Raw genomic sequence first — 26,499 nt, 5'->3', positions numbered from 1 at the left:
GATGAAGAAAACAGATTTGACTGAGCAATTTCTTTTGCAAAAGGAGAAAATACTGAAAGCTCAAGGAATGTCAGGGAAAAAATAGAGAAGAAAAGTTGGTGTTCATAAATATGAACACATAGATTACATGTGTTAAAGTTTTAATTAAAGCACACTGTATGTCACTAGGTTAAATTTTCCCTGCTGAATAATATTCTGTGCCCTTGATCTGTCCTCGAAGGAAATAACTGGTCTCTTAGAGTCTTTCCTAGTTCTCTGAAGTCTAGACAGGCAGATGAGGGGATGCCCCAGTACCTGCTTCATATTCTCTATCCTTCTAATCAAACTAATAGTTTCATAGAGGGTCAATTCTAGGATACTAGGATTGAGTAAGAGACAAAATGTCATAGATTATCTGCTTCTTGGTTGGGGACTCTTTGTCCTGGTGAAACATAGACATGATCCCTGTAGATATCCATCATTCCCTGCCCGTTTGGTGGTGCAGGACAGGTCTGCAATGAGCATGCAATCTTAGATGTGGAGACATTCAACTGTTCAGAAGTCAACTGTTTGTTTGAGTGAGCACATACAATCACAGGGTTTCGAAACTTTCATTATATTTTTATTATTTAAAACAAATTTTAATTTTAAATATATTTTGATCATATTTCTCCCCCTCCAAGTCCTTTCCAGATCCTTTCTCCATCTCTATGCACCTAAATAGTACTATTTTATAATTTTCTACCATAAATATTAGTGTAAATAGGAAAATGAACTTTACAACTACCTTAAAATTACTTATTAGCATTCACAACAAATTCAAATTATTGCAGTTAATTCTGTTTTTGCTAAGGAGGTAAAATCTCAGGCCTTACAACATAAGACTGACTGTTATATGGGGAATATTGAAAAATAACTGTTACTGGAAATATGGTAACTTAGAGATTTGTCTTTTAAGCTTTTGAAGAAGTTAATGCATCTGAACATGGACGGAAATAATTTGGTACATATTCCTTCTGAATTACCATCTACACTAGAAGAACTTAAAATAAACGACAACAATCTCCAGGCTATCGATGAGAAGAGCTTATCAGGTATTTAAATGGTGTGTGGGGTGGGGTGGGGTGGTGCATTAGTGCCTGCTTTGGAAATCATAAGTGAAAGACGTCAGGTGTCTTCCTACATTATTTTCTTTGTTTGTCGTTTGTTTTTGTATTTTATTTTGTTTTTGAGATAAAGGTCTCTCATAGAATCTGGACGATTGGTGACTGGTCAATACAGTAAGTCTACAGGGTCTTTCTGTTTCTGCTTCCTAGAGCTGGGATTATAGGCACATCCTGTAACCGAATATTGGGGATTTGAACTCAGGTACTCATTGTTGAAACAGCAAGCACTTTAGCTACTGGGCCATTTCCCCAGTCCTACTTTAAAAAAAAAAATTCTTCTCTCATATAATACGTTCTGACCACAGTTTCTCCTCTCTCCTCTTCACCACTCCCCAGATCCACTCTGCCTCCTTTTCCCTTTAGAAAAGAACAGGCTTCCCAGGAATACCAACCAAACAGTATCTCAAGTTGCAATAAGACTAGGCATTTCCCCTCATATTAAGGCTGGATGAGGTACCAGGGTAGGAAGAAAAGGGTACCAAAAGCAAAAGAATCAGAGACAGCCTCCACCCCCACTGTTAGTCCCACAAGAAGGCCAAGCTACACAACCATAACATATACGCAGAGGACCTAGGTCACACCCATACAGGTTCCATGATTGTTGATTCGGTCTTGTTGGTTCTGACTCCTGCTTAGTTGATTCTGTGGGCTGTGTTCTTGTGGCGTCCTTGACCCCTCTGGCTCCTACAATCTTTCCTCTCTCTCTTCCATAGGACTCGCTGAGCTCCGCCTAATGTTTTGCTGTGGGTCTCTGCATCTGTTCCCCTCAGCTTCTCTGATGATAATTAGTCTAGGTTCTGGTCTACAGTATAGCAGAGTATCATTAGGTAGTACTTCATTGATGCTTTTTTCTCTTGGTGACCCAGACCAACATTTTTAAAATGATATGTTTTATAATCATTCTCTACTGTCCTATAGAAATTGGTTTATTGTATTGCTAATGTGTGAAATGTGTAAATAGAAAATTTCGGACTATTTCACCATTAAGTTAATAAGCTAACCTTAGTCACTTACCCAACAAATAATACATCTCAATACTATCGTCTTTTCAACGTTCTTTAAAACAACAAAAACAAACCCCACCTTAATCTTATGTAAAACTTTTTCTTATGAGCCAGGTGTTCATCACTCGCAGCAGTGACTCTCACACCCCTTTAATATCTGAAGTGTCGTGCTAACACTCCCTGAGCACCATGTGTTTAGGTGACTCCAGTGTCCTCATGCACTGCTACTTACTTTGCTATACACTGGAGCCTCAATCCAAGTGTGTGCACGTTCTGTATGAAGACAGAGTAAACTCGCACTGTATGTGAGGCAGAGGTGCTACTACACAGTGGGGCAAGGAACCTCACAGAAGCAGCCCTGGCAGCTCCATCTTGAGTGTGGTTTAAGTTGAAGTCCTGCTGATTCCATAACCCATGCACAGGAAATGAGGCTGTCACCACAGCTTGGCGTTCTGATGGACAATTTAGTAAGGTGTGCATACCTGCTGGAGTGGACTTTTGCTCTCTCTCCATGAGAGCAGCTGAAGTTGCTGAACCACAACTGCACAGAAGTATCATATTTCATGTTGTACAAATCCTAACTAAAACTTTAGATTGGCTTATGAATTCCTTTAAGATTGCTTGATCCTCTTTTTCATCTTCATAACTATCTAGCATTGCTCTTGAAGTATAGAAGAAGAGAGAGGATGGCTAGTCCACCCAGGACTACAAATAAACACTCTAGAAACACAAAGTATTTATGTGAGAGGGGCAAAGTGTGCTGTGTCTCACAAAAATGCTCTGCTTACTAGAGTTGAAACTAGTTCTTAGGCAATATTGAGAGAGTATATAAAGTAATAAACAACCCAAGTATTCCATTAGCTTCCAAAAAAACCTCATAAGAAAAACTCTTCCATTGATGAGAGAAGAGCAGCAACGATGAGAACTGCCAAATGTGAGAATTACATAGCTATGGAAATACTCAGTCTCCAGATGGATTTGAGTGTGCACATGAAAAACATTAATAAACACAGATTTTGATGGGCTTTGTCATATGGAAAGGACACTGGAAACTCTAATTTCTAACTGCTCTGTTAGACATAAAGGATCACAGAATTGAGAACAAGGATATAAATAGGCTGAGTTTACATTCCTAGTTCTGCTATTAAAGTGATAACTTACAAAACATAAATTACTCCTTTTTCTGTTCTTAGGCAGGGTCTTAGTCTATAGTTCAGGGTGGCCTTGAACTTAGAATCTTTCTACCCCAACTTTCCAGGCATGTTTTACTATATATACTTACTATCTGCAGTTTTTCTTATATATCCCCGGACAGCTTCTCAGAACACCTTGCCCCTCTCACATAAATACTTTGTGTTTCTAGAGTGTTGATTTGTAGTCCTGGCTGGACTAGCCATCTTCTCTCTTCGCTCTATGCACCAAGCACCAACCATATGCTGGTGGCCAGAAAAGAAAATCTCTTCTGCTATCTCAAATAAGAAATCTCTTGGTACTTACTGGCAGCTTAGATTTTTACTCCTGCTGTGTTAGCCCCTGGGGTGCTGGATATTCCTTGTCTGGGGAAGCTTCTGGGCTCCCATGCCTCTGGTGAGTTCTGTTGCTGTGGATGGCAGCTAGCAGGTAAGCTACTTTAGCCAGTGCTGCCACAAGTCTTTCTGTATACTGCCTCCAATAGCTACTGTTCTCTAGGCATCATTCCCTGTGGCTATTTACCAATGGTCTTTTAAATCACGGATACAGAGAAATGGAAAACTAGGAGAGAAAAGGCCTATGAAAGAGAAAGATAATTCTAGATGCTGTAGGGGCTGTAGGCAGGATGGGTTGGTAGTCAAGTGTTGTGGGAGGTGAGTGTATAGGGACACATATGACAAGTGAAGGAGACCATTTGAGACGTTGACTGTACTAACAGAAAGGGAGGCTCTACCACAAGACACAGAGGGGGCAGTGAGAGACCGCTGTGCTTTAGAGCATTCTTGTCATGGCTAACAACTAGAACAATCAAACCAAAGTCAGCGTGGCTGTTATATTCTACCAGGAAGCCTAATATGTCATCTTATCCACAGTGGATCATGATCTTACCCACAATAGGGACTTTTACCTCTATTGTCTGGTTATGAATCCTTTCAATAGTGACCTCAGATCTAATTTAACTGTATTGTTCTTTGCCCCACGTCTGACGTACAGAACAGAGAAAACAGAACCGAAACACAAAGCATTGTGAACTTGTTTTTCCAAGGTGTCATAATAAATTTTACTTGCATTCTCCACTTTTCAATGGAGAATTAAACTTCAAGATCTCAACATATATATATTTGAGAACTGCTGGATCCTCTGTACCTTTAATTTCAGAAATAATATAGAAAAAATATAATTATGGATCCCAGTTTCCTGGCTGTCTTCCCTACTTCCTATAACCCAATCCTTGATTGATCCTAAGTACCAGCATCAGAGTAATCTGTTCTCACGTGGCATTCGTCATAGCATCCTGAGAGTCAAACCTACATTCAGGACACATGGGCACCCTCTCTGAACAACAGTTTTATCCTGTTGCACATAGCACACCTCAGGGTGAGGTCTTCATCTCAGTGAGCTCAAATAGGTCTTGCATCTGCATGTGCTCACGGGGCTGTTTCAACCTGAAAATCCTCTTAACTCAATCTAAATCTTTGTATCCATAAGAGACTCTCACTTCCACCACACTCCAACTCACACTGCATTCTCTTAAAATCTTCAGTCATTTTCTCTCTACTCCTCACATGACTCTTGTTGCTGTTGCCCAGAAGAGGCCTGAGCTTCATATGGCATTTGTTGAAATCCTGACGACAGTGTTGAACAGAAAAACATCCACTACACGGGGAATGAACTTCTGACTCAGAGGCCCCGGGGTATATCACTGGTGAATGGTGTGTGCTTTATTTGACCTAGATGATACCACTCCCGAGGCCAGTAGAAACATTGTAGAAAAACACAAGACAGACAGACAGACAGACACAGACACTTGTTTGTATAAAGGCCTGGTAGCTCTCAGTCTGAATACACTGAAAAATTCCGATCATCTTTTTTAAATAGAACAAAAGAAAACAAAACAGCTTTTGTTTGGCCTTACTCTGTGCTGTAAGTGACTATTATGGGAATTCAGAGCTCTGATAGCATTTCCCCTTTTTCTTTTTGGTAGTGATGGTGGTGGTTCAAGACAGAGTCCCATTAGGTAGCTCAGGCTGTTCTGGAATTCATTAGGTAGACCAGGCTGGCCTTGAACTCATAGAGATCCACCTGCCTCTGCCTCCTGAGTGCTGGAATTAAAGTTATGTGCCACTATGCCCAACATTCGTCTATATTTCTAACTCCCTTGTTGAGAGATTGAGGGTTTTACCAGACTGTGCTCCTTTCTGTGTTACAGAGAAAGGGATCACGATCCCATTGCCTACTGCACTGCCAATTCATACCTATAGGTATTTACAAATGCATCCAGTGACTTTCATAACACTCTTACTCCTTGTCCAGTTGAATTCCAAATTCCTGCTTAACAAGTGTCTTGGTCATGGTTATCATTATTGAGATGAAACACCATGACAAAAGCAACACGGGAGGAAAGGTTTTATTTTGCTTAACTTCCACATCACTATTCATCATCAAAGAAGTTATAAGAGGAACTCAAGCAGGGCAGGAACATGGAGACAGGAGCTGATGCAGAGACCATGAATGGGTGCTGCTTACTGACTTGCTCAGTTTGCTTTCTTATAGAACCCAGGGCCACTATCCCAGGGATGGCACTGCACACAATGACTGGGCCCTCCCTTGTCAATCACTAATTATAAAATACCCTACAGGCTTGTGTTCAGCCTGCTCTTATGGAGGCATTATCTCAATTGAGGTTCCTTAACTCTCAGATGACTCCAGTTGTCTTAAATTGACATAGCCTCATAGGCAGCACAGTCTCTGGCAGTGATTCTTACTCTGTCCCCTTCTGTGCTTCCTTGTTTCTGCTCCTTACTCATATTTATGCCTTTCAATACCTAAATGAATTTCCCCAAACAAAAATTCTTGTCCTGTAGAGCTGTGTAGATGTCATGTATATAATACTCAGGAAAAGAATTTATGGGGGAAATAAAGATAAAGAAATTACAAATCTCCAAATTGAATTTTTTTTCAAATGGTTTCTTTCCTATTTTTACTGTTTCTTCTTTCTGCAGTGCCAGGGCTCTAACCTAGATCCTAGGCAAGTGCTCTGACACTGAACTGCACCATCAACCCAAACTGTGTGCTTTTAAAGTTATTCTAATATTTGGATTATTTTATTTTTCTAGACTTAAATCAACTTGTCGCTTTAGAATTGGAGGGAAACAATCTCAGTGAAATCAATGTCAACCCTCTAGCTTTCAAATCCTTGAAGAACTTATCATACCTACGTCTGGGAAAAAACAAATTCAGAATCATACCACAAGGTCTTCCAGCTTCTATTGAGGTACTGCCATCTCTCTTCTGTTTCGTGAGACAGGATCTCACTATATAGGTCAAGCCAGCCTTGAAATCATGATTCTCCTGCTTCAGCCTCCTGAGTGCTGGAACGGTGTGTGCCATTACACTGTTCTTCTAACATTTTAAATGCATTACATATTACAGAAATATACAAGATAAATATATCCTTTAAATGTTATTATGATTGGTGTGTGTGTGTGTGTGTGTGTGTGTGTGTGTGTGTGTGTGTGTGTGTGTGTGTAAGTCAGAGCACATTTGGAAGAATGGTGGAAAAGAATTTTTCCACCATGGACTCTTGGGCTCAAATTCAGCTCAATAGGCTTGTGTGGCAAGCATTTACTACTTACTAAGCTATCTTGCTGGCTCCAAAACAAATGTATATTAGAAAACCACTGTAACATATATTAAACTCAAAAAAGCTCTTGTCCTATATACAGAAGAACTGTCATCTAAGTAGTAGATTTCCCTGATAAAATGAAGAATGGCAATGATGACAGTTCTTGGTGGAGAAGAGACTAAATTATCCCAAACCAGAACAACCAAGTTTAATGTTTGTCCCTGTCCTAATTAGGGTTGACCAAAGCAACTTGGAGAGGAAAGGGTTTATTTTGCTTACACATCCACAGCACTGTTCATCACTGAAGGAAGTCAGGACAGGAACTCAAGCAGGGTAGGAATGGAGGGGTGGTGCTTACTGCCTTGCTCTCCTGGTTTGTGCAGTCTATTTTCTTATTGAACTCAGTGCCACCAGCCCAGGGATGGTACGACCCACAGTGGGCTGGGCCCTCCCCATCAATCAGTTAGGAAAATGTCCTACAGGCTGGTCTCCAGTCCAATCTTATGGAGGTATTTTCTTAATTGAGGTTCCCTCCTCTCAGAGGATTTTAGTTTGTGTCAAAATGACATCCAAAAAAAAAATCCTCAATCCACAAATTGAGTGAAACTACATTTTGACTTAATAGTAACAATATGGATGGACCTAAGAATTGCACCAATAAACTGTGGACTATGTCAGGAACTCAGGCTTAGAAATTTTCATCAGTTCTACCCCAAAGTGTGCTATACATAACTTCAGGCTCTAGACCTGGTTCTTGTTGCAAAGGTCTGGTGTCCCTAGTGGTTCTTAGGAATGCTCTCCTGTTCAGCTGGTCTTTTGCCAACAACTGTCAATTTCTTGAATTAGGAACATAAGGTCCAGAGAGTCTCTTGCAGGCCAAGCTGGAACTCAGGTTTCCTTATCTGAAGTTGTTTCTACCATATTCCATGTTGACCCAAGAAGCCAGTATACAGTTCCTCTAGTCCTACTGACCCAGAACAGAGGGATATTTATTAGGCTCACATGCTCTGGCTTCTTCCTATGGCTAGTAAAAGAGACATAGGCATGTAACTCTGGATTTACCAGTACTGGGCTTTATATCATTATCAGTTAGTTTTTGTTTTTAAAGAGAACCTTATTATCCTAGGCTGGGCTTGAACTCCTGATCCTCCTGCTTCTAACTCCCAAGTGTTGAGCTTTTAGGCATTTACCACCATGTCCTGCTTTATTTGTTACTGGGGACAAACACATAGCCACAAGCCCTCACCTAAGTAACGAAGACATAAGACTCCTGGACCTATCCTCGATTTTCTTAGTCTGATGCTTTATCTGCAAGGTCAGGCACCTAAAATAGTTTTTTAAAGATACAAAATTTTTGGCTTAATTGGTACCCATCTGACAACTTGAGTTTGATCCCTGAGATCCACATTGTGGAGACAACTGATACAAGTTGTCTTCTGATCTTCATATATGTGTCTATTCACATACACATATGCACACAAGATAAATACAGTAACATTTTAAATACTTTGATACATTCAACTGGCAAACACATGCATGTTCCACTTAGGTTCATGCCTGAACTTCCCAGCCTGGCTTCAGAGTCCTCAGCATATGGATGAGTATCTCAGAACCTACTTACATAGCCCTTCCTGGGATTACTTAGGTTGGAGTTTGTACTTGAAAAGGCTTATGATGTGATTCTGATGTACACTTGAGTTTGGAAATCTCTCACATAATTCATCCCTTAATTACACAGGACAATAAAAGCAAAACCCCGAAGGTTCCTTTATGCATTTTAAACAAATGCCAAAATTGAGTTGCAAAAAAAAAAAAAAACCCATGATATGAATAAAATTACATTTAATACATAAGCCAATCCTACATGTGCATTTTAACTATACAGAAATAAATATTTAGTGATTCAGAGACTTTAGTAAAAGTTTTCTCTAGGGGTTGGGGATTTAGCTCAGTGGTAGAGCGCTTGCCTAGGAAGCGCAAGGCCCTGGGTTCGGTCCCCAGCTCCGAAAAAAAAGAACCAAAAAAAAAAAAAAAGTTTTCTTTAATACCAGCATCTTGAAGGTGTCCAGCTACTAGAGACTTAAGTAGTTCTAGCAGGTTGTACTCTTATCCAAATTAATGTTCCTATGAACTCTACTGTTGTGAGTAAACATATTATAACTCAAGTATAAAAACATGAGCCTAAAATAATTATAAGTATTATGGGATGGTGAGAAGCAGCTCTAAAGCTAGTGCTCAGTCAGCCTGGCACTCATGCATCTGCCCTGGAACCTACAGTGCGTGTTACTCTTTCCTCAGACCTGAGCTTCTCACTGGTGAGTTGTGATTATTTCTACTTCCGATGTTCAGTGTTCTGTAGCTCAGGTGACATAATTAATGTAAGTTTTATAAGGCAGAAAACTTGTACAATTATGTTATGCTGTATCATCATATGTCACACATAGCTAAACGCTAAGTTTATTTGTTTGAAGAGAGAATACACTTGGTAAAACGCTCACCACACAGATGTAAAGATCCACATTTGATTTCCAGTACTCATAAAGGCCATGTGGTAGTGTGCACCTGTCTTCCCAGCACGAGACAGGGACACAGGGTAGGATGCAGGAACTCTGGAGCCCCCTATTTCAGCTAGTCTAACTGAATCAGTGATTCAAGACACCCTGTCTCAAGGCCTAAGGTGGAGAGTGACTGAGGAAGAGCTCTCATACCAACCTCTGTCTCTGTCCTCCACATGCTCCTACATGCATGTGCACGCACACACCCCACTCTCAAATATGCATAAATATACAAATTAACGTTATTTAACTCCATAATCATGATAGGTAGTACCTTTTATTTTGCTAGCTATAAAATTTGACAATTTAAAAGTATGAACTGATTTGAATAATAAGACTTTAAATAATGCTAATGAGAATAGTATATTTTAATTTTTTTTTTTTGGTTCTTTTTTTCGGAGCTGGGGACCGAACCCAGGGCCTTGCGCTTCCTAGGTAAGCGCTCTACCACTGAGCTAAATCCCCAGCCCCGTATATTTTAATTTTGTGAAATTAGATACCACTGAATACAAACAGAAGAAAAATATTTTCTCTTCTTTATAGGAGTTGTACCTAGAAAATAATCAAATTGAAGAAATAACTGAAATTTGTTTCAATCACACCAGAAAGATAACTATGATTGTACTACGTTATAATAAAATAGAAGAAAGTCGGATTGCTCCTTTAGCATGGATAAATCACGAGTAAGTATCTACCACAATTTAACATTCTAAGCATCCTTTCCCATGGAACTCTTATTCTTAGTTTCAACGTTTAGCTATCTCATTGAGCTTTCTAACCATTTATTACATAACTGGTATCATGACCACTACTCTCTGAGTGCTAAAGTAGCAAGAAATGAGGGCTGATTCCTGACAATCAAATGCCACCCTGCAGCGTCTGCCACAGGCTGCAGGTTGAGACGGCGTAATGTTTACATACAGAGAGGAGAAAGCAGGCGACTCCTTCTTCACCATTAGATGGAGATGCCAGGCTGCAGAGGCCAGGCCTGTCTTCCTAAACCACTTCTCAATCTTAAGAAGGCCTTGTTTGAGAACAGAAATACAAAATAGAATCCACCTTCCTAGACAGGAATCAACAGCATATCTGCAGTCTTTATTAAAGGCTGCATGTCTGTGGAAAAATATACTCCTGAATTGACCAGCTTGGGAAATGGGTTGTTCACAGAGATGAAAAGAGGTGTGGAATCAACTGGAGAATAATGAATTCTTTCATGAATAGAGGAATCTTTATTGGGTGAAAAGGGATGGGTAGAAGCCCTTGCAGACTCAAGGGAAGCTTCTAACAGAAAAGGATGGAGCTCATCACATTCCCGGGATTGCCTGGTGCATGAACCCTTTAATCCCTCCATTTTACCCTAATCCCTTCATCTCACCCCAAGTCTGTGATACGCTAGATCATAAATCTAATAAGGATGAAGAATGAAGGCAACCCCCACTCTCACCCCAAGTCTCATTCAACAACTTGAGCTTCGTTTCCCAATTTCCCGAAGGATCTGAGCTTTCCCACGCGGATTCTGATGCACACCCAGAGCTAACGAACAGTGTGAACGCTGGTGAGAGCACGAGCTTGAGAGCCAGACAGACTCAGGCTGGCACAGAACCTAGGTCTGTTCGGGGTCACTAGGATGGCCAGTCAGTCTCCTGAAGTTCCTTATCCGATTCACTTTTCCTTTGTTGCAGAAATCTTGAATCTATCGACCTGTCCTACAACAAGCTCTACCACGTCCCCTCCTATCTACCCAAATCTCTTTTGCACCTTGTCCTAATTGGGAACCAAATTGAACGGATCCCCGGCTATGTGTTTGGCCACATGAAACCAGGCCTGGAGTACTTGTACCTGTCATTTAACAGACTTTCTGATGATGGTGTGGACCTAGTCTCGTTCTATGGAGCATATCATTCTCTGAGAGAACTATTTCTGGATCACAATGACTTCAAATCCATACCCCCTGGAATACAAGGAATGAAAGCATTGCATTTTCTGAGGCTGAACAACAATAAGATACGGTAAATTTTAAAGTTTTCAAGTATCAATTTAAATTTCAATTGATAAATAAAGATGCAAAATATGAACCTTTTGATTTATTTTGAAGAGAAAAATGGTTATAAAGAGTAATTAGAACTAAGCAAAACTGACAATGTTAGTAATTGCTAAAGGGGAATAATAGATCCATAATGATTATGACTTCCACTTTTGTACTAATACTGTAAACTTCCACAGTAGTAAGTAGAACATGATTACATAATATGTAGAGTCTTGGAGACAGACTCATTTGAGGCTGCAAAGCAATAAATATGTCCCTATACTAAAATCCCCATGTGCATACAGAAAGTGCCCTGCAGAGTCAAAAGTTGCCTAAATAGAGTTTTATGAAGGCAAATTCTGAAGGAATCTATTGGCACTCAACTTCCTTCACATTTCTATATCTTTAATCATTACACCTGCCTAGGCACCGTGGGTGACTAGAAGATTAATCTGGAACAGTCTGGAATCAAGTATGGTGTTCATGCATTTAATTCAAGCTATTGAGAGGTGAAGGCAACAGGATGAGGAGTTAAAGGTCAGTCTTGACTGTACCTACTCAGTAAGGGAGGATCCTGTTTCAAATCACCTTTCGGAAGACCTCCCTCACTCTGCAGGCCGTGATGATGCTCCATTAGCGCACGCCTGCAGCCTCAGTTCTTACTCTTGCCTCTACCATCGTCTGCTGTTGCCCCATCCCACACCCTTTGAGACATGGCCTTACTTTGGAGCAGGCTGGCCTGGAACTCAGTTGAGTAGTGAATATAAACTCACGGTAACGCTTCACTAGATCCCTGACTACTGGAATTTACAAATGAGTCACAATGTCATGCCTACCTGCATTTTAAGAACCAAATCATTTTAAAAAACGTAGCTTCTAAATTCCAGACTTAGATACTTGGACTGCTTATAATCTACATGTCTATTGTTCTTTAGGAACATCCTTCCTGAACAAATCTGCAATGCTGAGGAAGATGAGGACTCAGCTCTTGAACACCTTCATCTTGAAAACAATTACATCACAACTAGAGCTATGTCGCCCTATGCGTTTTCATGCATAAGACTGTACTCAAGTGTTGTTCTTAAACCACAACGCATCAAGTAACTTCAAGTTTCTCTTTGCCATTTATAAATTTTACCCAAGCATAACAAGCATTACATCTCTTTTGTGTGTGTGTGTGTGTGTGTGTGTGTGTGTGTGTGTGTGTGTTTGTACACGAGTGCAATGTCCTCAGGAACTAGAAGAGGCTGTTGGACGCCCTGAAGCTGGAGTTCAGGTGGATCTGTGCTGTGAATTGAACTTGGGTACACTCTAAGAGCAGTACACGTTCTCGATGGATTGATCCATGCCTCAAGTCCCCAAAATACCATTCTCATGCTAATTTCGTGGTTTAGATCATTTTACAATGGTTAACTATGCATATTGGTAATGGTAAGGAAAGCTAGCAGAAGGGCATACAAAAATTCTACACTGTAAGCCTAGAATTAGTTCTTAAAATAAAAAAAAATTTTTCAAGATTGCTTTCATTTTTCAGCAAGATCAAAAGATTACAAAAAGTAAACTGGGCATGGTGGCACATGCCTTTGATCCCAACATTTGGGAAACAGAGACCAGAGGATCTCTCTGAGTTTGAGGCCAGCCTGGTTTATATAGTGAGTTTCAGGACAGCATGGACTATGTAAAGACCTTGTCATACAAAAAGACTACAAGAAGCAAATACTCTTCTAAATATACAAATTACTGTTAACTACAAGCTGATGTAAATGTAAATACAACTTATTCCTCCACTAGTTAGAGAGTTAGCAACCATCTCCTTTGCTAGATTTCTAAAATAAACTTTTTGTCAGTTTAATGAACAAAGTGGTATTCATTACACACTGACTTGTTGTAGTGATTTCTTTTATTAACGTAAAGCTGATCAATCTATCATGGTCAATCTCTCTGTATTGATACAAAATTTTATATGATACATACAGAACCTCTGTGCTTTTCTTTTATTTACTTAAGTTTATGTTCTGAAGAAATACTAGTGTCTCGACTTAAGCTCCAGCTTTGGTCTCTGCTTTAGTTTCTTTTCCTGTTACTGTGATAAAAATACCTCAATAAAAGCTAAATCAAAACATAATTCCACCTCTAAAACAAAAATAATAGGAAACAATAATAATTTGTTCCTAATATCTTTCAACATCAACGAACTCAATTCCCCAATAAAAAGATATAGAGTAACAGACTGGATATGTAAACAGGACCTAGCACTTTGGTGCATACAAGAAATGCACAAAGACAGACAGACACTTCCTCAGAGTAAAAGGCTAGGAAAAAAGTTTCCAAGCAAATGGTCCCCAGAAACAAGTTGGAGTAGCCATTCTGATATCAAATAAAATCGACTTTGAACCAAAGGTTATAAAAAAGATAAGGAAGGACACTTCCTACTCATCAAAGGAAAAATCCACCAAGATGAACCCCAGGGATGCAGGGATGGTTCAATATACGGAAATCAATCAATATAATCCACTATATAAACAAACTCAAAGAAAAAACTCACACAATCATCTCAGATGCTGAGAAAGCATTTGAGAAAATTCAACACCCCTTCATGTTAAAAGTCTTGGAAAGATCAGGAATTCAAGGTCCATACATAGTAAAAGCAATATACAGCAAACCAGTAGCTAACATCAAGCTATATGGAGAGAAACTTGAAGCAATCCCACTAAAATCAGGGACTAGACAAGGCTGCCCACTCTCTCCCTACTAATTCAATATAGTTCTTGAAGTATTAGCCAGAGCAATCAGACAACAAAAGGAGGTCAAAGGGATACAAATTGGAAGGGAAGAAATCAAAATATCACTATATGCAGATGATATGATTGTATACTTAAGTGACCCCAAAGTTCCACCAGAGAACTACTTAACCTGATTAACAACCTCAGCAAAGTGGATATAAAATGAACTCAAACAAATCAGTAGCCTTCCTCTACACAAAGGGTAAACAGGCAGAGGAAGAAACTAGGGAAAAGACACCCTTCACCACAGTCTCAAGTAACATAAAATACCTCAGCGTGACTCTAAACAAGCACATGAAAGGTCTGTATGACAAGAACTTCAAGTCTCTGAAGAAAGAAATTGAAGATGATCTCAGAAGTTGGAAAGACCTCCCATGCTCTTGGATTGTCAGGATAAATATAGTAAAAATGTCCATCTTGCCAAAAGCAATCTGCACATTCAACGCAATCCCCATGAAAATCCCAAGTCAATTCTTCACAGAGTTAGAAAGAGCAATTTGCAATTCATTTATAACAACAGCAACAGCAACAGCAACAGCAACAACAACAACAACAACAGCAACAACAGCAACAGCAACAACAACAGCAACAGCAACAACAACAGCAACAGCAACAGCAACAACAACAACAGCAACAGCAACAGCAACAGCAACAACAGCAGCAACAAACCAAACAAACAAAAAATAAACAAAACAGGATAGAGACAGCAAAAACTATCCTCAACAATAAAAGAACTTCTGGGGGAATCATCATCCCTAACCTCAAGCTGTATTACAGAGCAATCATGATAAAAACTGCATGATATTGGTACAGAGACAGGCATGTAAATCAATGGAATAGAATTGAAGACTCAGAAATGAACTCGTGGTCACTTGATCTTTGAAAAAGGAGCTAAAAGCATATAGTTCAACTGGTGGTCAGGATGTACAAGAATGCAAATCAATCCATTCCTATCATCTTGTATATAGTGGATCTTGGACCTCCATATAAAACCAAACACACTGAAACTAATAGAAGAGAAGTGGGCAAGAGCCTTTTGAACACATGGGCGCTGGGGAAAATTTCCTGAACAGAACACCAATGGCTTATGCTCTAAGATCAAGAATCGATAAGTGGGACCTCATAAAATTACAAAACTTCTGTAAGGCAAAGGACTCTGTCAATAGGAAAAAATGGCAACCAACAGATTGGGAAAAGATCTTTACCAATCCTACATCTGATAGAGGGGTAATATCCACTATATACAAAGAACTAAAAGTTAGACTCCAGAGAGCCAAATAACCCTATTAAAAAATGGGGTACAGAGTTAAACAAAGAATTTTCAGCTGAGGAATACTGAATGGCTGAGAAGTACCTAAAGAAATGTTCAACATTCTTAGTCATCAGGGAAATGCAAATCAAAACAACCACACCAGTCAGAGTGGCTAAGATCAAAAACTCAGGTGACAGCAGATGCTGGCCAGGATGAGGAGAAAGAGGAACATTCCTCCATTGTTTGGTGGGATTGAGAGTTTGTATAACCACTCTGGAAGTGAGTCTGGCGTTTCCTCAGAAAATTGGACATAGTACTGCCTAAGGATCCAGCTATACCACTCCTGGGCATATACCCAAAAGATGCTGCAACATACAACAAAGACACATGCTCCACTATGTTCATAGCAGCCTTATTTATAATAGCCAGAAGCTGGAAATAACCCAGATGTCCTTCAACAGAGCAATGGATACAGAAAATGTGGTATATCTACATAATGGAGTAACTACTCAGCTATTAAAAACAATGACTTCTGCTCATGGATTGGCAGGATTAATATAGTAAAAATGGCCATTTTACCAAAAGCGATCTACAGATTCAATGCAATCCCCATCAAAATTTCAATCCAATTCTTCAGAGAGTTAGACAGATCAATTTGGAAATTCATCTGGAATAACAAAAAACCCAGGATAGCTAAAACTATCTTCAACAATAAAAGGACTTCCGGGGGAATCACTAGCCCTGAATTCAAGCAGTATTGCAGAGCAATAGTGATAAAAAACTGTATGGTATTGGTACAGATACAGGCAGATAGACCAGTGGAGACTTGAAGACCCAGAAATGAACCCACACACCTACGGTCACTTGATTTTTGACAAAGGAGCCAAAATCATCCAGTGGAAAAAAGATAGCATTTTCAGCAAATGCTGGTTCAACTGGAGGTCAGCATGTAGAAGAATGCATATCGATCCATGCTTATCACCCTATACAAAGCTTAAGTTCAAGTGAATCAAGGACCTCCACATCAAACCAGATACACTCAAACTAATAGAAGAAAAAGTGGGGAAGAATCTTGAACACATGGGCGCTAGAGAAAATTTCCTGTATAAAACACCAATGGCTTATGCTCTAAGATTAAGAATCGACAAATGGGATCTCATAAAGCTACAAAGCTTCTGTAAGGCAAAGGACACTGTTGTTAGAACAAAACGGCAACCAACAGACTGGGAAAAGATCTTTATCAATCCTACAACAGATAGAGGCCTTATATCCAAAATATACAAAGAACTTACAAAGTTAGACTGCAGGGAGACCAATAACCTTATTAAAAAATGGAGTTCAGAACTAAATAAAGAATTCACAGCTGAGGAATATCGAATGGCTGAGAAGCACCTAAAGAAATGTTCAACATCTTTAGTCATAAGGGAAATGCAAATCAAAACAACCCTGAGATTCCACCTCACACCAGTCAGAATGGCTAAGATCAAAAACTCCAGCAACAGCAGATGCTGGCAAGGATGTGGAGAAAGAGAAACACTCCTCCACTGTTGGTGGGATTGCAGACTGGTACAACCATTCTGGAAATCAGTCTGGAGGATCCTCAGAAAATTGGACATTGCACTATCTGAGGACCCAGCTATACCTCTCTTGGGCATATACCCAAAAGATGCCCCAACATACAACAAAGACACATGTTCCATTATGTTCATTGCAGCCTTATTTATAATAGCCAGAAGCTGGAAAGATCCCAGATGCCCTTCAACAGAGGAATGGATACAGAAAATGTGGTACATCTACACAATGGAGTACTACTCAGCTATAAAAAACAATGACTTCATGAAATTCATAGGCAAATGGATGGAACTAGAAAATATCATCCTGAGTGAGGTAACCCAATCACAGAAAAACACACATGGTATGCACTCATTGATAAGTGGCTATTAGCCCAAATGCTCGAATCACCCTAGATGCACAGAACACATGAAACTCAAGAGGGATGACCAAAATGTGAATGCTTCATTCCTTTAAAAGGGGAACAAGAATACCCTTGGCAGGGAATAGAGAGGCAAAGATTAAAACAGAGACAGAAGGATCAGCCATTCAGAGCCTGCCCCACATGTGGCCTATACATATACAGCCACCAAACTAGATAAGATGGATGAAGCAAAGAAGTGCAGGCTGACAGGAGCCGGATGTAGATCTCTCCTGAGAGACACAGCCAGAATACAGCAAATACAGAGGCGAATGCCAGCAGCAAACCACTGAACTGAGAACGGGACCCCCGTTGAAGGAATCAGAGAAAGAACTGGAAGAGCTTGAAGGGGCTCGAGACCCCATATGTACAACAATGCCAAGCAACCAGAACTTTCAGGGACTAAGCCACTACCTAAAGACTATACATGGACTGACCCTGGACTCTGACCTCATAGGTAGCAATGAATATCCTAGTAAGAGCACCAGTGGAAGGGGAAGCCCTGGGTCCTGCTAAGACTGAACCCCCAGGGAATGGGATTGTTTCGGGGAGGGCGGTAATTGTGGGAGAATGGGGAGGGGAACACACATATAGAAGGGAAGGGGGAGGGGCTAGGGGGATGTTGGCTGGGAAACTGGGAAAGGGAATAACATTTGAAATTTAAATAAGAAATACCCAAGTTTATAAAGATGGAGAAAAATTAAAAAAGAAAAAAAGAAAAAAAAAACCCCAATGACTTCATGAAATTCTTAGACAAATGGATGGAACTTGAAAATATCATCCCGAGTGAGGTAACCCAGTCACAAAAGAACACACGTGGTATGCACTCACTGATAAGCGGATATTAGCCCAAAAGCTAGGAATGGTTAAGATACAATTCACAGACCACATGAAGCTCAAAAGAAGGAAGACCAAAGTGTGGATGCTTCAGACCTTCTTAGAAGGGGGAACAAAAATACTTCTTAGAAGGGGGAGGAAATATGGAGACAAGGTATGGAACCTGATATAGCAGTCTGCTGAGAGGCTCTGCCAGAGTCTTACAGATACAGAGGCTAATGCTTGCAGCCGACCATTGAACTGAGAACAGGGTCCCCAGTGGAGGAGTTATAGAGAGGACTGATGTAGCTGAAGGGGTTTGCAACACCATAAGAAGAACACAATTATCAACTAACCAGACTAACCAGAGCGCCATCCCAAGAGTACCCAGGAAAGGACCTATGGCTCCATCCACATATGTAGCAGAAGATGGGCCTTGTCGGGTATCAATGAGAGGAAAGGCCCTTGGCCCTGTCAAGGCTGGATGGGAATGTGAGAGCAGGGAGGTGGGAGGGAGTGGGTGGGTAGGTGAAGGGGCACCCTCATAAAAGCAGGGCTAGGGGGAGGATAGCAGGTTTCTGGAGGGGGAAACCAGGAAATGGGGTAACATTTAAAATGTAAATAAAAATGCAATTAAAAAAAAAGGCTAACTCAAGGAGGAAAGGGTTTATTTTGTTATAGAGTTTAGGGGTACAGTCCATCATGGGGCAGGGAAGTCAAGGGAGAAGGAGACTGAAACAGCTGGTCATATTGTATTTAAAATCAGGAACTAGAGGCGAGGATTGCTTGTGCTCAGGTCAAAGGGAACTCAGGCTCAGTGAGATGAGCCAATGGAATTATTATCGAATACAACAGTGACAGGCTATTAAACAATTCACTTCAAATTCACACATTTTATTTTCAAATGGCGTCTCACTTTGTAGTTCAGGCTGCCTTGGAACTCACTATGGTCCTTTCTGCTTCCCCAGTGTTAGGATCACAGGTATGCATCACTGTCAATCTTCCTGTGACCTACTTCAGTTGCATTATGGTGAGCAGTTGTCTCCTTTCTAGCAGGAGTGTAAGTAGAAAATCAAGGACCAGGAAGGAGCTGTCAATCAGTTAAAGAGGATGATGAGAAGAGCATACCAGTCTAGGCTTCCCCTGTCAGGGTCTGAGGGAGCTCAGGAATATGCAGCCATGGTCAGCAGCCTGCAGGGGAAGGATGGTGTATGCAGCAGCAGATACAGATGCACAGTGGCCTGCTCTGCACACTTCCCTAACTGTGCAAAGGTGCCGGATCTCTTATAAAGCTAAAAGTCAGAATGACAGGTGGAACTTTGCCCTGAATTCTGAAGACTCATTTCAACTTCTTTTATACTTTTGTGAACATTTCCAGCATGGAAACTGTTCAGTCTTGAAATTTCATCATGTTCAGAATGGGATGTTTTAATTTCATAGAAAGTGATAAATGTCCTTGCAGCAAACATTCCTCTTGATAAGAAACAGATGTTCAGTCTGGTCTCATAAATTTGCTGTACTTACTAGCACATATGTGCACTAAGAAGGTCTTAGAATAACCATGGTTGAGAAAACACTAATGTTGTATCTTGACTTTGCACATGTGTGTAAGGAATGCTATCTGTATTTTTAATTTTGAGATTTGGCTTATTGTACAGGACTACTTTAAAAACACTAAGATCCCATCTAGTGGAAAACATAGAGCCTGGTGTTTTAAAGAAACAAATATATCGGAAACCAGAGAAGGACCTAAAATATTATGTTTGACTAGATCAGTGGATCAGATCACACAAGGATCATGGGGGAATCTAGGTCACTGATAAGGAAGTGAGCAGGGGCCATCTGTGAGAGAATAGGCTGAACCTGGCTTGTAGTACAAGCAAGAGATGGGAGGAGTATAAAGTCAGGAAGTCACAGGGCGGGAGGATGAATGTACAGGTGAGGACACTTGCTTTCAGAGTCAGCGTCAGCGTACCCTCATCTCAAGGCACAGAAAAGAAGCCAAGTTCACCATCTGTCTCTATGACTTAAGTCTCTGTCTTTCCAAAGCTAGGGAGAATGGTACCTAAACCCCAACTCTTAGGGAAGCTCCCTCCAGTATTCAGGTCAGATATGGGTTTATTAATTATATCTAACTGACTACCTGGTATTTCTAATGAGGTGTGATGTTTTGTACATGGGGTGCTGCATGAGAGCTAGGTTGAGAGGTATATTTTGCTTTTCCAGAAGGACTATAAAATTCAGGAGAAAATAAAGAATTAAAAAAAAACAAACCCTAACCAAACAACAACAACAACAAAAACAAAAAGAATCTGAAGAAAAATTAAGCATTTACAAAAGAAATATAAGAAATTAAGTAGAAAAAATTTCACAGGGTCATAAAGTCAATCGGAAATAATTTTTCTCATTAATCTTTCCTAACTTGGATGTGTGCGAATGTGTGCATGTGTGCACATTTGTGCAGACATCAAAATCTTCCAGAAATGGAATTACAGGTTATTGTGATGTGGGTGCTGGGAACTTAACTTGTGTCCTCTGAACAGCATACAACTTAACTGCTGAGGTAGTTTTCCAGCCCAGATTGTATTCTCTAGACAATTAAATCATGTTTTGACAACTGGAAATACTTAGCATTCAATATGGTTGTTCTGCATCACGGGCCTTCCAAAGCCATCATTTAAACATACGATGAATTACTATGTTCCCAAGCTGACGATTTAATGAAATACTCAAATTCTGCAGTTTAAGGGAAACCTCAAAGGGTGGTATAAATAAAGCCCTATATGGTATCAGTTCTATCCTTTCTTCTTCTTTAGGGGAAGAATAAAATTTCCCTCAGAGAAAAATTTATAGACTGAGATGACTGAACTAATTCTTTGTTTATGGTTGTATATCAGTTCAGATCACTGATTGATTCTAAACATTTTAAAAAATACTAAAAGAACTCACTACAAGAAATGTCATCTCTAATCTAATACCAGACAATCATTAGATGCTCCTAAGGTATAGATCAGTGAAACATTGAGATTTATCTCCAGTACTTAAAAAACAAAAATGCGGTCTTAGTCCTCTTTCCCGTCTTGCAAGATGGCGGGTGAAAAGGCGGAGAAGCCTGATAAAAAGGATTAGAAACCTGCAGCCAAGAAGGCTGGTGGTGATGCTACTGCTCCCCGGGCCCGGCCCGCTGGTGCGGTCAAAAAGGGTAGTCCTAAGGCTAAAAAGCTGAGCAAGAGTAAGCCCCATTGCAGCCGGAACCTTGTCCTGGTGAGAGGAATCGGCAGGTACTCCCGATCTGCTATGTATTCCAGAAAGGCCTTGTACAAAAGGAACTACTCTGCTGCCAAGACAAAGGTTGAGAAGAAGAAGAAGAAGAAAGAAAAGGTCCTTGCTACCGTCACAAAAACAGTTGGTGGGGACAAGAACGGTGGCACCCGGGTGGTGAAGCTTCGAAAAATGCCTAGGTATTATCCTACTGAAGACGTGCCTCGGAAGCTGCTGAGCCACGGCAAGAAGCCCTTCAGCCAGCACGTGAGGAGGCTGCGCTCCAGCATCACTCCCGGGACTGTCCTGATCATCCTCACTGGGCGCCACAGGGACAAGAGAGTGGTTTTCCTCAAGCAGCTGGGCAGTGGCTTGCTACCCGTGACTGAACCTCTTGCCCTCAACAGCGTTCCTCTGCACAGAACACACCAGAAGTCTGTCATCGCCACCTCTACAAAAGTTGATATCAGCAAGGTTAAAATTCCCAAACACCTGACTGATGCTTACTTCAAGAAGAAGCCACTTCGCAAGCCCAGGCATCAGGAGGGTGAGATCTTCGACACAGAGAAGGAGAAATACGAAATTACAGAGCAGCGAAAGGCTGATCAGAAAGCTGTGGACTCGCAGATTTTGCCAAAGATCAAAGCTGTCCCCCAGCTCCAGGGCTACCTGCGGTCTCAGTTCTCCCTGACGAACAGCATGTTCCCTCACAAACTGGTGTTCTAATTGTTAACAACCTAATTAAACTGCTTCATAAGGTTAAAAAAAAAAACAAACAAAAATGTACATGGTAACTTGGAACTGAAATCAGCACTAGACAGATCTGGCCTAAAACTTAGATCTGTCTTCCACTGTCCTTATCACAAAACTGGGGAAACAACTCTGTCTTACAGTGCATGGACAATTAAATGATGTGATGTCAAAAGGCAGTGCTGAACCTAGGGCAGGCTGTCAGAGTGCGTCAAAGTCTTCATCAGAGACTTCAGCACACAGGGACGCAGGCATTAAATGAACTGCTTTGGTTGCCGGCCTTTGTACGGGGGATAGTAATTAGCAGTGGGGAAAAGTGCAGGCCAGGGCACTAGGGCGGTACTCAGCACAGTGTGTTTACTGGGCTAGAGAGTAAATTCTCTCATATACATAGATAAGGAAGATCATATATCATATCTCTCATATCATATACAAGGCTTGTACAGGGAGTCTAGCCTGCCAGCAGCTCAGCAAACACGGCTCTCGAGAAGCAGGTGGAGAATCAACAACAAAGCTCAAGCCACCTTTTCTCGGGGCCATGGCATGTACGCGTTCATTACTAAGAACAGTGAACAGCTCTGAACTGTACTCCAGACTAAAAGAGCACATTAAATGTAAATGTTGAAATTCACAGTCTAAAGTACATCCTAGATTTGAAATAGACAGACAGACAGACAGACAGACAGACAGACAGACAGAGGGCTCTGAGGTTAAGACCATTTGTTGCTCTTGCAAAGGATTCTGGCTTAGTTCCCAGCACCCACATGGTGGCTTATAACCATCTGTAACTCTAGTTCTAGGAAACACAACACTTCTGATCTCTGCATGCTGTGCACTTATACACATACATGCAGGCAAAACACTCGTGCACATAAAAAAAAATCTAAAGTTTTCTTGAAAACAAGCAAGCAAACAAGCAAACAGACAAAGGCTGGAGAAATGCCTCCCTCGGTGGTTCAAAGCACTTGCTACTTTGCCAGAGGACTCACGTTCAGTTCCCAGCATACTCGATGGGAACTTTGCAAAATACTGTAACTCCACCTCCAAAGAATCTGATACCCTCTGCTGGCTGCCTCAGGCACACACGTAGCCTAAAGACAGATATACAATAAATAAACAAACAAGTAAATACTTCCTCAAAAAAAAAAAAACAACCACAAAAATTCACCAGGTTTGGGGTGGTGACATATGCCAGTGATCACTGTCCTCAGAAGAGTAAGGTGTGGCAGTTATTCAAGTTGTAGGCCAGTCTGGGCTACACACAGAGTAAATTATGCATTAGTCTGGGCTATGAGCAAACAAACAAAATTGATGATAAGAAAGAAAATTAAATTTGACCTGTACGCATGAGTCACTTTGGATTCTTTTTTTTTTAAGATTTTATTTATTTTATGCATATGAGTACACTGTGGCTGTCTTCAGACACACCAGAAGAGGGCATTGGATCCCATTACAGATGGTTGTGAGCCATGTGGTTGCTGGGAATTGAACTCAGGACCTCTGGAAGAGCAGCCAATGCTCTTAACCACTGAGCCATCTCTCCAGCTCGTCACTTTGGATTCTTATAATATCCAAAAACAAAAAGCAAAACCAAACCAAAACCCTGTATATTACTCATAACAGCCAACCAAAGTAGAAATAGTATTTGATCATTAATCCTGCATAGTAGATAGACTCCTCCCTTAGAAATAATATCTGTATCCCTACTACTCTGCATAGAGAGCTCAGACCTTTCTAGCAGCCAGCAAAGTTGAGGCATAACATTCCACGGCAAGTTTGTCCTTTCTCATTTCATCTATGGACCTATGACTATTAGAACCAACAGAACCTAACCCAACTGAACCAGACAGGGACGAATATGATCAAGATCAAGTGTTTGAAAATTTCAAAGACCTAATAAAAATTTCACAAATACAATACTGAAAGTTAATATTTATCTCCTGTACTCTAAAACATTTTCATATAAAACAGTCTATTACATATTATAGTTTGTGGAATGAATGTTTGAGTCTATGTGTAGAGTCCTTGGCAGATTACTCACATGCTCTTGCTTACTGAAGAACTTCTGAAACTGAGATCCCTGCTGGAATTCTGGCTATCATGTGCTGTCATTTGTAAAGGAACAAATGTTTTAACTTGGTAAGTATATCTTCATGATTACAAAGACTAAAAAATAATATGACTATACTTATTCTCAAGTTTTGCTTCCTTTTAGACATATAAATGAATAGAGTATAAACTTACATACTAGGTTATTTTTTCCTTTGCATAAAATGTGAAGAATGTGAACCCTACACCAGGGAAAGCAGAACTGTCTTAAAAATAACATGTGATTATACTAAATGAGTATTAGTTTGGAAGAGAGAAGGAATACATCATGTTATTAAAATGTTCTGATTTGTTTCTAAGTAACAATCTCTGTGGTCAAATAAACTTACATCAAGTCATCAGTGGATCTAAGCAAGTCTCTCTGGAAGCTGGAATCAGCTGGAGGTTCACGGTTTTGTATAAACTGGAACTAACATTCAGAAGTACGGAGTCTGCATGTGAGCTGTGGGAGCCTAACCCAACTAGCATCCTAGCCCCCAGAGAGCAAGTGCACTCTAACTGGAGTCTGTTACAGCGTCCTGTAGGGACCACAACAAAAGCACCTCTGCACAGTACGCAGTTATGTGCGCTCCACTTCCACACACCAAACAGTACTTGGCAAATTCATTTGATGATCTCTGCTTCCATTCCTGTGATCATCCATCCACCCATCCATCCATCCATCCCACTCACCCACCGCACTCACCCACCCCACTCACCCACCCATTGTGTCTAAATCTCTATCTATTCATCATCTAGTACTCATGGATGAAACTGAGTCTTTTGAATATATTCTAACATTCATCTCCAATACTTCAGTATGAATCACGTAAGATTTCCCAACAACTGGTTCAATTTTTATTTTTACATAATTAATTCCAAAAAGTAATTGAACATTGATTCAATATTATCAAGCATATTCAATATTCAAATTGCAGTTGTCCCATTGGGTCCTACATTGCAGTATATGAGGTTCAGGACCTACATGTAGCTCATGGGCCTTTTACTAAGGCATGGTATTCCTTCCCGTGGGAAATGGCATTTGGAAACACAGACCTGGAAGCTTACTGCTCTCTCTTGAGCTTATTGCTCTCAGGTCCTGTCAAAGAAATGTGCTAGGAGATTTATGTAGCAAAAACACATTTGTAGACTGCAGCATTTTCTTTTTTGTTGTTGTTGTTGTGATAAAACACCATGAACCAGGCAACTTAAAGAAGGAAGATTTACTTTGGCTTCTGGTTCCAGAGGAATAGAAGTCCACCCTGGCTGGGAGTCCAGGCAGCAGCCCGGGAAGGAAGTGGAAATGGAAATGGAGAAGATGCGAGAGATCACACTCAACTACAAGCATGAATCGGAGAGCAAACATGACATGGGATGAAGCTTTAAACACTCAAAGCCTGCCCCAAGAGGTCTATTTCCTCCAGCAAGGCTCTGCCTACCAAGAGAACCACAACCTCTCCAAAAAGTGCCAAGTGAATCATATTTTTAATATCAGAGCCTAAAGGAAATACTTCTCATTCAAATCAGCAGAGACATTTAATAGTATTTCACATCCATACACTGTATTAAGCTGAATTGTACTGTATAAACTTTTTATTATTCATTAATTCAGGGGCTGGAGAGATGGCTCAGTGGTTAAGAGCCCCCGACTGCTCTTCCAGAGGTCATGAGTTCAATTCCCAGCAACCACATGGTGGCTCACAACCATCTGTAAAGAGATCCGATGCCCTCTTCTGGTGTGTCTGAAGACAGCTACAGTGTACTTACATATTCATTAATTCAGCTAGACTCATGTTAAATGACAAATGACAGCAATAATTCTTTCATAACTTGCAACCTCAGGCAAGGGAACAAGAGTGAGCTGAGCTCTGCCCCATCAGTTGTCACTGCACTGAACTCATGAAAGGTCAGGGCAGCAGAGGAGGGAGGAGCTACCTGCTATAAATGTCAGCAAATTCTGACAATCAGGACTTCAGGTTGGTTTTTCAAGATATGCTAAAAATTTGGACTTAGCTGAAGGATTTCATTTGC

The 26,499-nt window shown here is 40.5% G+C and overlaps 2 protein-coding genes and 1 pseudogene across 5 annotated transcripts in view; 2 read left to right on the top strand and 1 right to left on the bottom strand.

Moving 5' to 3' along the window:
- Positions 1-13,665, top strand: part of Ecm2 (extracellular matrix protein 2) — a 32,596-nt gene extending 18,931 nt beyond the window's left edge. For 2 of the 3 annotated variants that reach the window (XM_087589618.1, XM_087589617.1), the window contains 5 exons: positions 938-1,073; positions 6,457-6,614; positions 10,064-10,203; positions 11,203-11,529; positions 12,482-12,694. In XM_087589618.1, coding sequence (XP_087445744.1) covers positions 938-1,073; positions 6,457-6,614; positions 10,064-10,203; positions 11,203-11,529; positions 12,482-12,650 — 930 coding nt within the window. In that variant the 3' untranslated portion in view covers positions 12,651-12,694. 3 annotated transcript variants of the gene reach the window in all.
- Positions 1-26,499, bottom strand: part of Cenpp (centromere protein P) — a 175,462-nt gene that overhangs the window by 55,781 nt on the left and 93,182 nt on the right.
- On the top strand, positions 21,438-22,406 carry Rpl6-ps6 (ribosomal protein L6, pseudogene 6; annotated as a pseudogene). Its single transcript, XR_015641502.1, has one exon. The product of XR_015641502.1 is annotated as a ribosomal protein L6, pseudogene 6 (transcript).

The sequence above is a fragment of the Rattus norvegicus genome, chromosome 17, assembly GCF_021556685.1.
Source record: "Rattus norvegicus strain SHRSP/BbbUtx chromosome 17, alternate assembly SHRSP_T2T, whole genome shotgun sequence".
Classification (NCBI taxonomy): domain Eukaryota; kingdom Metazoa; phylum Chordata; class Mammalia; order Rodentia; family Muridae; genus Rattus; species Rattus norvegicus.
Note: the sequence above shows the minus strand (reverse complement) of the source record. Positions and strands in the feature narration are given on the sequence as shown.